Source organism: Balaenoptera physalus (assembly GCF_965194825.1).
Source record: "Balaenoptera physalus genome assembly, chromosome: 8".
Taxonomy (NCBI): domain Eukaryota; kingdom Metazoa; phylum Chordata; class Mammalia; order Artiodactyla; family Balaenopteridae; genus Balaenoptera; species Balaenoptera physalus.
In genome coordinates, this window is record NC_138887.1 from 1,623,760 (window position 1) to 1,636,246 (window position 12,487).

Below are 12,487 nucleotides of genomic sequence, written 5' to 3' on the forward strand. Positions count from 1 at the left end.
GGTAATTTCTTTCTCTTTTTCTTTTTTATTCTTTTGTTTTTTGGCCGCACTGTGTGGCATGCAGGATCTTAGTTCCCCGACCAGGGATCGAAGCTGTGCAGCCTGCAATGGAAGTGCGGAGTCTTAACCACTGGACTGCAAGGGAAGTCCCTGGTAATTACTTATAAAGTTATGTACACACTTATCACAGACACAGCAATTCTACTTGGAAAAAAATGGAAACGTGTATCCACAAAAAGACTTGTATAAGAATGCTCATGTCAGCTTTTATTCTAAAAGCCAGCAACAGTCTAAATGTCCGTCTGCAGGCAAGCGAAAAAACAAGCTATGGCAGAGCCATACAAAGGAACATGAGTCAGCAATGAGAATGAGCATCTTCCTGGTCCCCATAACATATATAGGAATCGCAGACACACTGAAAGAAGCCAAGCACAGAAGTCTCTAAGGTGCTGCATGATTCCAGGGAGAGGAAGTCCTTAACCAGCAAAATGAAAGAAGTTTTTGGGGACTGGGGAGTGAGGGGTGGAGTTGGTAGTCAGATAAGGGATTGACTGAAGGTGTTAATAGGGCACTTTCTGAGGTGTAACCATGTGCATCTTGATTGGTGTGTGGTGACTCAGGTATACACATTGGTCAAAGTGTAGCGCAGTATACAAAGTCTATGCAAGTTACTGTTTGTAAGTTGTTCCTCAATAAAGTTGGTGAGAAATGTAATAATCCTGATCTAGACACTCAGGTGACCGCCTCACGGAAGACGGTGACATGATTTAATTCCCACAACTCAGTTACAATCATGAGTACGCTGATACCACACTTGGTACAATTTTAATACTCACAGACTCAGTAAGAAATAGCCGTGAACTTATTATCAAAACAGAAATAGACTCACAGACATAGAAAAAAAAAACTTATGGTTACCAGAGGTGAAAGGGGGGAGGAAGGGATAAATTAGGAGATTGGGATTAACGTACACATTCTACTATGTATAAAATAGGTAAGCACAAGGACCAACTGAATAGCACAGGGAACTATACTCAATATTCTGTGTACATACATATATATATGAAACTGAATCACTTTGCTGTACACCTGAAGCTAACACAACATTGTAAATTAACTATACTTTAATTTAAAAAATGGTTATTAAAAAAAGAATCAGCAGTGCAACTTCATAAATAAATGCTGTAGTTGTGATCAGTAGAGGCCAGTGACCTTAGAGGAAGCCACGCTCATTGAAGCAATTTGAATACAGGAAAATGCTGGAGGATCCAGACCCCATCAGGCAGGAACCCACTCACCATGCTGAGCTCAGAACCTACGTAAATGAGGACACAGCCGCCGACACTGCCCACAGATCTTCAGGGGTGGTCCTCCTCTGTCTCCTCAGACTAATATGGTTCATTGCAGTTCTATTGGGCTCGTAGTTTATTTTTTATCTGATCTGTAAATTTACTTTTATAGGTGCTTAAAAGCTAAAGGCCTAACAGTTTGTAGTGTTTAATATTCGCATACGTTGAAGTAAAATTACAATAAAAAGAATTGAAGTAAACATTGGGGGTCTGGGAGAATATTTCTCCTTTTAAAGGGATCAATACATTATTCAAGGCTGGGAGCTGCTGAGTATTTCTAAATGGTGTTATAATTGGAAGAGACCCAGAAATCTTGATTGAATGCTGGGGCTGCCAGAAAAAAAAATGTAGCAGTGTTGGCAATGGTAACTCTTTGCACAATTCAGAAACAGCTCTGCCTCTGAGCACACAGAGGCGGATTTGCTGGGATGGCATGAAAGGAATTCTTGTGTAGAAAAAGCAGTGGCTTCGTTTCTAAGTGAGAGGGCACTTTTGCGAATGCTGACAAAAGGACTAAAACCATTGACAGTCTAACCATTATGGTGGGATTTTGGTGTCTGCAGATTTATTGGGCACCGCTATTTGAATTATGATATCATTCAATTCCATCAATGAACCATTATATTTGCCAGGGCTTTTGAGTTTGCAAGGGATAGAAAACTCCAATTCAAATAGACTTGGGCAAAAATGATATGCCTTGGCTTTGACCACTGAAGACACCAGTCTCCTTTGAGGCTGTGAGGATCTCACATATATTTTCAGGACTAAATTTGTCATCTCTTTTTGCTTCGACTTTCTTCGGTACTGTCTCCATTTCAGGTAGAGTCTACAACCAGTGATGCCCCTGGTAGGTCCAGCCTTAAGTTTTACAAGACTCCAGTCAATGAGAAAGAGAAAAAAACTTCAATTCTCAGATGATTCAAGCAAAAGTGATAGACCTTACTCTCACAGCCTCAGCAGGACCACGCGACCATCCCTGATGCAACCGTGGCCGAGGGACGGTGACCCCGGCCAGACCTGGTCCCTTGCCCCATCTGACAGCCCTGCCTGAGAAGCAGGTGGTTGAGGATGGTGTAGGGCTTGGTTCTCTAGAGGAAAACGGTCAATGTTTGTTATCAGAAGAAAGAGAACGGATATTGGATGGCAAACATCCAGTAAAATCAGTGTGAGCATAAATAAGTAAACCTCTAATGAATGAAATAATAACAGTATCTTTGGGGCACAAGGGAGAAATATGTTTTGAATGCAGCATAGAAGGTGGGTTTGGAATTGTTTGAAAAAATTTATTCCAAGAATACTTATTAGTGAATTGGTTTCCACCTGGAAGCAAAACAACAGTGGTACCCTGAGAAGACCCACCCTTGGCCACAGAAACATGAAGCTGTGCTCATCACATCTCTGGACGAAATAAACTTTGGCTGGTGAGTTAATTTATGGGAAGATAGAATGAAGATCACAAGAATAATGGACCAAATTGAATAACTTGATGTAAAGAATAAAATGAAGATTGATGATTGTGTACAGAGGACCAACTTACAAGTATATGATGGAGAACCCTTGCCAGTGGAGACCCAAGTAACTCTTCACTGACCAGTGGTGGTGACCAGGTTTTGAATCCCTCAACCCTCAATCAATTCCTCAAAGGATTTCTTTCTTGAATCTTGCAAGAAAGTGAGGGATAACAGGATGAAGAGGGCATGGACAGAGCAGTGGACAAGACTTCTTGGCTCAAGACTACAGAGAAGCTTCATGCTTCCTTATGCCTGGTGCTGGAAGAAAGAAGTTTCTCTCGAGAGCTAGAGATAAAACCTAACTTGCATATTTTTGAGTGAGGAGAAGAAGAGTAAGAGTGAAGAGAGCCTTGCGGAGGGCAGAAGGAAGTCGAGAGACCCCCCAAGTGCACCTGCAGGACTTCAGTGCGTGACCAAGCACAGTGTGGAGGTCAGGGAGGAGCTGGAGATGCAGGCAAGGTGAGATCCTCAAAGATCACGCTGTCTGCATTCTTCCCTAATTCATCTGATAAACGTTTGTCATGGCCCAGCTACATACTGCACAGGCCACAGGAGCTAGGGATACAGGAGTGACTTACGGTAAGGAGGTTGGGGCATGGAAGGTGAGAGGACTCATTAAGCAAGTATATGTAACACTGTCTTACAGATGCTCAGTAGTGTGGATTTGAAAATAAAAGGCTGTTGGCTGTGTGGGCAGTTTGATGGTGTCAGCCTTGTCCTGGTTTTCAGGTCCACATCACCACCCCCACCCAGGGAGGACCATAGACATGGACTCCATGGAAGGCTCTGTGTGCAGCAGGAACGGGAGGAATGGTTAACATGAGATACGTGATGAATGACATTGACTGACATCCTGTCCATCACACGCTTCCCACACTCTCCCTTGGTCCTTGATTCCTCCTGGTTTATGCACAAACCACTGACCATTTCCTTCAAGCTGTATCTCAGATTTATGACTCAGACACCGTCCCCCTAAGTTCTGGATGTCTGGATGGTCCCACGTTTGGGGTCTATGCAGAAGTAGTTTGCGGCAAGGAAGCACTTTTTATGATCATTGTGAGGCACATGGTCATGTCGGAAGCCCAGGGCCTGAGCCCAAGCAGTGTCCCGGGCCAGGTTCTCCTTCCTCTGGTGCTGGCGTTGCTCCAGGAGCTGGTGACATCTGGAGAGCCTGGAGATCCCCCAGAGAACTTCAAAGTGTCCTCGGCATACCAGGGAAGGGTCAAGAGGCCAGTCAGTTTGGGGCCTGGGGGAGAAGCCATCCCAGGAAGATACACTGCCTTACTCTCCAGCAGACATGTGTGCCACCCACGTGTGCTGTGGGTCCTCCTGGAAATACGCTCTGCCCCGTACTCTGCCTTCTGCTGTGCAGTGCCATGGCCCACTTTGGGGGACCTGGGAGCAGAGTACAAACAAAGCTAGGTCTCTGGTTGTGCCACTGCCCAGTCTGGTCCATGACTCCTGGGAAGACCAGGAGCCAGAGATGCAGTCCTTAGAAAACACATCCCATCTCAGAAGTGCTCCAGAGTGGACCCCAGGCTCCCTTTATCAACCAAGGAAAACCCTGCCCGGGGTCAGCATGGCGCCCAGCACCTGCCAGGCTGCCTCCTTTGGAGCTGTCCAAAAGGAGGAGGAAAACGACCTAAATGGTGTCACCCAAGGCTTTTCTCCCTCGCTCGATGCACACAGACCGTCTCCTCCGAGGGCACGGCATGTGCCAGCAGAAGCCCAAAGCCTTGTGCTATCCTTCTTAGGCCAAGCCATGCTGAGGGGCCCGGGTTCCATTAGGACTGTTTTGGAAACTTCTGTATTGGTCCACGTGTATGTGGTCTGGGGGTCTGGGATGTTAATACAGTGAAGGCCTTTATAGTATACTCGAAATGGATCCCTGGACACTTCCTTTCAAGAAACATGCTTTTGCCACTGATTTTAGAAGAATTATCTGTGAGTCATCCATTCGATTATCTGAACAGATGCTGCTGACTCTGGGCAGAACAGCAGGAGGGATGAGTCCCCGAGGTGTGGTGTAATCAGGCAGCCTGTGCAGAGGGCCAGCACGGGAGCGGTAACTCTCCACCCCAGCCGTGGGTCAAAGGCTGATCGGGATGGAGCTGTTGCCTCTGCTGACCAGTAGCCCAATCCAGAGCCGAGCTTTAGTAGCCAGCTTGCTCTGTGCACACCATAAAAAGCCACCTGAGCGCCTCAGGTGGCTTCTCTCACTCATTACGTTGAGTTAGTGGTCCGCCTTCTGCCTGACCACAAAAATCCTGCTGACCCTGATTTCAGGTGCGAGTGGCTTTTATTCCCTCTAACCCGGAAAGATGAAGACTTTACAGATTTTCGTTTTCTCTGGCCCAAGTCCAGAATTCAAGGTAAATGCGGCTTTGCAAAGGTGTGAACTAAATAAAAGCAACCCTTAGGCATTGGGCCCAGACAATCAGGGAACAGCAGGATTTCGTGAGAGGCTCGAGGCTTTGCATTTTCTGCCCCGTCTTTACCTAGAACAGGAGTTTCCACAAGGCTCTCCTTCCCACAGAAGCCGCTCTGCATCCCCTCCCTGTAAGGCTGGCAGCGCTGGTAGCGCCCTCCCCATCCATGGCCAGCCCTGGAGAAGTTCTTCCTGCAGCCACAAGCAGCTCTTCACTCGTGGAGAAAATGCACAGGGCGCTTGGCCCCTAGCATGTGCTTTCCAGTCTCCACCAGGCCCTCTGTTTCGCAGCTGGTTTTTTTTTTCATCCTCCCAACCTCATGCCATATTTTATCCCACAGTCTCTTTTCTACTCTCAAGCCACAAACACCACCTCTGCCCCTTCGATTCCCACAGACAACCCTGTCTCATCCCCCGGGGGCAGGGGGCAGACCCAAGTTTCCTGACATCTCCTCCCACTTTATCCTCTGATGTGCCTCCCTTCCCAGGGCACCTGGTCTGACTTTTTCCTCCAAGGAGTTACCTTCCCTCAGTATTGCAGGTGTCACGCCGTCCCCGGCGGACAGAGACTGAGCCCCAGGGTAGGTTGGTCTGGTCTAAACATGTGACCACAAGGACGTCCCCGGAACTGACAGCTCCGGTCATTCCCATCCCCTCTGCCTCTCTGTGCTCTCAGGAGAGTAGGGCCCAGAATGTGAAGTCACGTGGGATCAGCTGGATTGGGAAGCTGGGGAGAACCTCGTGTCACGTACAGTAAGTCAGGGACAGAGTGCCACCGAGGCAGGGAGCTGTGGTACTGGACCAGAAGCCCTGGAGTTAGAGTCTGAGGTTCCAGGGTCACCTGGCTCCTGCCCTGTGAGCTGGGACCTCAGCCAACTCACAACTTCCTTGAGGTGTGGTTCCCCACTGGCAGAATGGCAAACAATAATGGTGTCCCCAAGACCAGGTGTACTGTGTGAAATAAGTGAGATGCTATGAATGGGCCCAGGACTCTGTGAGGCACAAGCACTGTTCTCCCAGTTTTCCCTCCTTCCCTCTGTCCGATCCTCCCTTCCTTCTCTTCTTCCTTCCTCCCTCCCTCCCTCCCTCTCGGGTCCCATCCTCCCTTCCTTCCTTTTATCTTCTCTCCCTCCCTCCTCATTTGCCTCCTGGGCTGTAAGCACAGGAAGATGAATCAAGCACAGCTCCAGCCCCTTGTCTAATAAGCCACTGTTTTCAGAGGTGGGTGCAGACTCCATGGAGCTAAGACACAGTCCGAGGCTACAAGACCTGAAACAGAGACAGAAACAAGCCTTGGTGAAGAAGAAGGTAAATGAGTTATGCCTCAGGGCACCGAAAAGGTGAGGAAGAGGCAACTCTGAACTTGGCCTGGAACCCACCTGCCCTGCCTGCTGCTCAGGATGGGCCTGGGGCTGAGCACAGACTCGCAGACTCAGGGCTTCTGCTGGTTGGTTTAAGACTAATAAAGCAGATTAAAACAGGGCTGGGGGCAGAAACATGCCATAGTCCCAGAGCACTTTGGGGTTCCTATCCACTTGGAGATTTTTTTCTTCTTCCTTTTAAAGATGAGAAAATGGGGACCCTGAAACAGCAGTTGACTTGTCCGAGGTCACAAAACTGTCCCCTAGTGGAGCCCAGTGAGACCCATGTCACCTTACTCCATGACCAGAGATCTTTCTGCTGCCACCTCTTACTCTGCAGCCTGAGAAGAATGTAGATAAAAGAAAGAAAGGAAGGAAGGAAGAAAGGAAGGAAGGAAGGAAAGAAGAAAGAGAAAGAAAGAGAGAGAGAGAGGGAGCGAGGGATTGTGGGGGGTGGGGAGTGGATCAGATTCCCTAGATACCTGCAAAGTCCCTGCTGCTTCCTTGAATCTCTCAACTAATCAAGGTGGCTTGGGCATTGTTCGCCACTAAGGACAGAAATCCTTCTAAAATTACTTCTCCCCTCATCTCGTCTGACCTACCACACTGTCTCTGAGAGTCACTGCCCAAATGAAGAGGTTGGGACACTGGGGCCCCTCATTCCGTCAGGCGCCTTCCCGGGGGGCCCTACGGTCTCATCCTCAGGGCTCTCCACTGCGCCCACGCGCGCTGGCACAGAGGTTTTCTGATTCAAGGGCCCCGTGATTGAGGTGGGATCGGAAGAGACTTCATGATTCTCTCCTTCGGACCCCCAACCAACTTGTCAGCCAGAAGTAGAATCTTCTGCACATACTATTAGCGTTTTATTCTGATCCATCACATCTACTTGGGGCTATGTCAGTGTAACCTTCTGAGAGGCCTTCTTGTCAAAACAAAAACAAACATGATATGTAATGACTGGAGGGCCAGGTTGCTCTGTCCCACAGGCAAGTGCGACCCGTCGCTTGCCTCGAAGTGACAGGAAGAAAAGGGGGGTAGGGACTGCAAAGGCAGAAGGGCTTAAATCTTTCTGGACATTGAAACCCTCCACCCAGCCCTTTTTTTCATTTTCTTGTTTTTTTGTTTTTGTTTTGGTAGATAAGGAGAAGCTTCTTCTCGCCCAGTCTTTCTGTGGCTGGGAGAGGGCCTTTCTGCAGTTCATTTAAATCTGGTTTGTCCCCTATCAAGAGGTGGGAGAGAACAGGAATTGGTCTCAAAGCACCCACCCCAGCCCAGGGCCTGACCTTGTAGGGGAAAGGTTGTGTGTTTATACATCTGAGCATTTTCAGTGATTCTAAGATGACAGGGTAGGAACCATTGCCTTGGGAATGGACATCCCTAGAATAAAAATCCCATTTTAGGGGTTAATGTGAAGTTTCCTTTTCTCCTTTATCCAAGAAAAGTAGCATGTCCATTGATCAAGATCAAAGAGTAAAAACAAGTCTGAATCACACAGGCCTCTGCTTGACAGTTTAGCGTTCCACCGAAGTTAACCCGAAATGTTTCTATTCGGTGACAGGAGAGTGTGGGCAGGAAAGGGGGGACATAGGGATCGACCGGGGAGAGATGGGTAGAGAGTCAGAAAGCACGCTGAACGGGTTTTTATGAGTTTCTGACTCTTACACGCCTATACCTCCGGGTTTCTGAATGTAAAGAGGAAAAAAAAAAAAAAAAAACCCTCCCACAGGCTGCTAAGCTAACACGGCCTTCGAATTCCATATTGAACACACTTTGGTTCTGGTTTTTCAACAGTCTCAAGACCAAGCCGTCCACGGGGAGGAAAGCCAGAGGGGGCCAATTAGGAAGGAAGAAATTAAAGGGAGGAATAAAGGAAAGGAAAAAGCCCAGATGAAAGGTCCAGCGGAGAGTGAGTGACAAGGCCGGAGGATGGCAGCCGGGGGCGGAGGTGGGGAGGCGGCTGCGCTGCAAACTGACAGGTGGGTCTCGGGCCTGGAAGGGGGCGGGTGGGCGGGAGGCCCTCCAACCCCTGGGCAGCGCCGGCCGCCGCGGCGACGCCTCCCGCACCCGGGCCGCAGAGGAGGGGCGGGGAGCGCGCGGGGCGGGAGGCGGGAGGCGAGAGGCGGGCGCGCGGGCTCCCACTCCGGCCTCGGCGCCACTCGCCCGCCGCGCTCCGGGCGTCTCTTCTGCCTCCGACGCGCCGCGGATACCCCAGCCTCCGGCTGCCTGGTCCGGGGAGCTCCCCGCGCCTGCCGGAGGAGAGGAGCGAGGCCGAGCCGGGGAGGCCCCGGGGCACGATTCGTCGCGGAGACGAGGGGACCAGACCTGAGGATGAGCGGCGGAGGGCGGCCCGGGCGCTGACGCGAGTTGGGGCCACGGCTCCCGGCCGCCGGCGGTGCGATGAGCCTGCCAGCGGAGACGCCCTAGCCGGTGCACGCGCCGGGCGAAGCGCGCAGGTGGGGCTGCGCTCTCCGCGGTGCGCCCCGCGCCGGGCCCCCGCCGGCCGGAGGATGGGCGCCGGCGCCCCGGGGCCGCGCCCGCCGCTGCTGCCCCAGCGCCCGCTGCTAGCCCCGCGTCCGGCCGGCGCCCTGTGCTCATGTACGTAGGCGGGGCGCCCGCCCCCGGGGGGTGAGGGTCCATGTTGGGTGTCCGCGCCCGGGGCGCGCTTCCGCCTCCCTGCTGCTCGGGAGGAGCCCCCCCTAACCCAAGCCCAAGTTTATACATATGGGTGATCGCCCGGGCTGAATTCCGCCGGGCCGGGGATGGGGGTGGGCAGAGGGCACAGACGACCCGAGCCTGCTTGAGGGGGCTGAGGATGAGGGGGAGGAAGCCACCTGGAGGAGCGCTGAATTGGAGGGCGAGGGGAGTTGGAGGGCTTGGTGGAGAGAGGCTGGGGGGCCAGCATCCTGCGGCGTCTAGGGTTCCATCGGCCCCTTTGGGCGGCATAAAGTTTGGGAACCAGAGAGGCTTTCGGAGACAGGCAAAGTGAGGGGGGCTCGCCCCGCCCGGCGCCCGCCATCCCCGGCCTCCTCCACCGCACACCCTAGTGCTGCCGGGCCCCCCTGCTCCACCGCCAAGACCCCTCCTGGGTGAAAGAAATTAGGCGACTGCGGGTTGCGGCCCACGCAGGGGTCTCTGGTCTGCGCCCCGAGTCGCTGAGCGGCTGCCGGGTGGCTGGTGGAGGAGCCAAAGCCTCCGAAAGCCCCGACCCGCAACCGGGAACGGGGGTTGGGCTGGGGGACAGTCACGGACCTTCTGGGCAACCGGGCCTCGGGCGGAAGGGGCGTCTGCGCCCCGCACTGGTGGCGTTTGCAAAGTTGTTAGGATGAGTCACCGGGTCCTGGGAGCTTTCTTACCCCCCTCGCGCCCTTCTTCCCCAGACACCCTCGGGCAAGCGAGGAAGGGTTACCCTCTTATTTTCCTGCACGGCCGTCAGCGACCGCTCCACTGCGGAATTCTCCACTGAGTAGCCTTTAGGGAAGTGTGGCCGGGACCCGGAGAGGGCGCCGGGCTCCGGAGTTCTGTGGCTCCATCCGAGCCTTGCAGGGGGCGCGGGCCCTGCTAGCCGCATCGCCGCTGCTCCGCCACCCGCTAATCACGAAGACACGGGGAACACTGCGGGCCGGTGCTTCTCTGGGACTCGCTTCCGTGTCCGTGTCCACAGTCTGGGATGTGTAGGACCCCGGGCCGCGCCCCGGCGCCGGGCATGCCGCCCCTGCCCTCGGGGTCCGGCGCGTCCATTTCGGGAGCCGCCGGGCCGGGGGCGCGCGGGCCTCGAGACTCAGCTGTGCTGCTTTCTCTCCGCAGGGACGGCGGCTCCAGACTGGCGGCGGCGCGCCCCCGGGCTGTGAATGCGACTCGCCCCTCGACCTCGCTCCCCGCCCGCCCGGCCGCCGGGACGCGGTAGGGGTTGCCGAGCTCCACTGCGATGGCAGTTGGCGCGCTGTCCGGTTCCCTCCTGCTCACCTGCTGCCTGATGGTGGCTCTGTGCAGCCCGAGCATCCCGCTGGAGAAGCTGGCCCGGGCGCCCGAGCGGCCGGGCCAGGAGAAGCGCGAGCACGCGTCTCGGGACGGCCCGGGCCGGGTGAGCGAGCTCGGGCGCCCGGCGAGGGACGAGGGCGGCGGCGGCCGGGACTGGAAGGGCAAGGGCGGCCGCGGGCTGGCCGGCCGGGAGGCGTGGAGCAGGCAGAAACAGGCCTGGGCCGCCCAGGGCGGGGGCGCCGGGGCCGGGGACCTGCAGGGGCGGCCCCGCGGGGACACCCCGCACGAAGAGCCCCCGGCCGCCGCCGCCGCCGCCGCCCAGGACGCGGCGGACCCAGACCCAGAGCCCACGCCCGAGCTGCCGGAGGAGTACGCGTACCCGGACTACCGGGGGAAGGGCTGCGTGGACGAGAGCGGCTTCGTGTACGCGATCGGGGAGAAGTTCGCGCCGGGCCCCTCGGCCTGCCCATGCCTGTGCACCGAGGAGGGGCCGCTGTGCGCGCAGCCCGAGTGCCCGCGGCTGCACCCACGCTGCATCCACGTCGACACGAGCCAGTGCTGCCCGCAGTGCAAGGAGAGGAAGAACTACTGCGAGTTCCGGGGCAAGACCTACCAGACCCTGGAGGAGTTCGTGGTAAGAGGCGAGCGCCCGGGCGACTTTGCCCGTCCCAGGAGAGGGTGTTCCGGCTCTGAGTCCCCACTTTGGAGAAGAGGCGCTCTGTGGTTCTCAGAGGGGGGCGGCGCTGTGGCCGCGTCCCCTCAGCACGACCCCTCTTTTTCAGGGCAGAGGTAATTTTTGCAAGCCGTGTGCTCAGTCCACGTGCATTCGCTCGGTCTTCACGATAAAAGGGTTTCCTTAGAGTGAAGCCCGTGGCCCTAAGGCGAACAGCCCGAGCAAAATCACTGGCTGTACTTTTAACCTTAATTGGCTGCTCCTGAGTTAAAAGTGTTGCTGCTGAAATGCTCGCCCTGTTTTCAAACACAGGGTAATTTACCCTGCTGTTTGGGATGTGTTCTTGAGCTAATAGCTCATTAAGGGAGGCTATTCACATAAATAAGCCGTTTCCCTAGATTATGTGCTGGGTATCAGGCAGATGTTCTAGAAATTAAAAGAAAAAAATGCTTGCTCAATGGATGCCAAAACATTATCGACAGCAAAAACCAGAAGTCCAGGTTATGGTTAAAAATGGTTTTATTTTAGGTGAGTACTGGTAGTAATATTAGTAGCGCTATTTCCTGAATGCCTACTGTATGTTAGGCTCTAGGCTGCATTTTTCACCTGTATTAACTTAGCTAAACCTCAAACCACGCAGTAAAGCAGATTATTATCTACTATCTCCAGATGATAAAGAAGAGGAAACTGAGACACAGAATATTTTTAAAAGGTGTCGAAGGCAACACAGCTGTTGAGAAGCAGATTCATGTGTCAAGCCTGCTTTTACCCCCTACACTCTTATTTGAACCAAAAGCCCAGCCCCACAGGGGCACTGGCGTGGATGGAGATGCCATCCAGCGCTTGTGCTGGCCGGGGTTGAACTCCGCCCAAAAGCCCTGCTTCTTCACTACCGAGCCTGGGAGACAACTGCACAGCTGCTCAGTCATTCCAGTCCCCCATGGTCGGCTCAGTCCAACTGGACTTGGCCAGTTGACTTGGCATGCCAGAGGTTTCCCGGGCAGCAGAGGGCATCCTGGCACCTCCAGCCCCCAAAGCTGAACAAGGAGGCAGGTGCGAAGGAATCCTTCAGGGTGCCCAGACCATACCCTCTGAGATCTGCAAGTTGAGAATGTGCCCAGGATGTGACAGCGTGTAATGAGTTTTAGGAATGAATTCCTGAATGTTGTAGAAATATTAATATAAAA

At 53.7% G+C, this 12,487-nt stretch overlaps 1 protein-coding gene across 3 annotated transcripts in view; it reads left to right on the forward strand.

The window, feature by feature from the left end:
• The first annotated feature begins 590 nt into the window (after positions 1 to 590).
• The window catches only part of VWC2 (von Willebrand factor C domain containing 2), a 129,241-nt gene continuing 117,344 nt past the window's right edge, over positions 591 to 12,487 (forward strand). For 2 of the 3 annotated variants that reach the window (XM_082471441.1, XM_082471443.1), the window contains exons 1-2: positions 9,181 to 9,244; positions 10,454 to 11,261. In XM_082471441.1, coding sequence (XP_082327567.1) covers positions 10,575 to 11,261 — 687 coding nt within the window. In that variant the 5' untranslated portion in view covers positions 9,181 to 9,244; positions 10,454 to 10,574. Of the gene's footprint in view, positions 8,626 to 9,180; positions 9,245 to 10,453; positions 11,262 to 12,487 lie in introns of those variants that run through there. The other variant, XM_082471442.1, reaches the window with a different exon arrangement.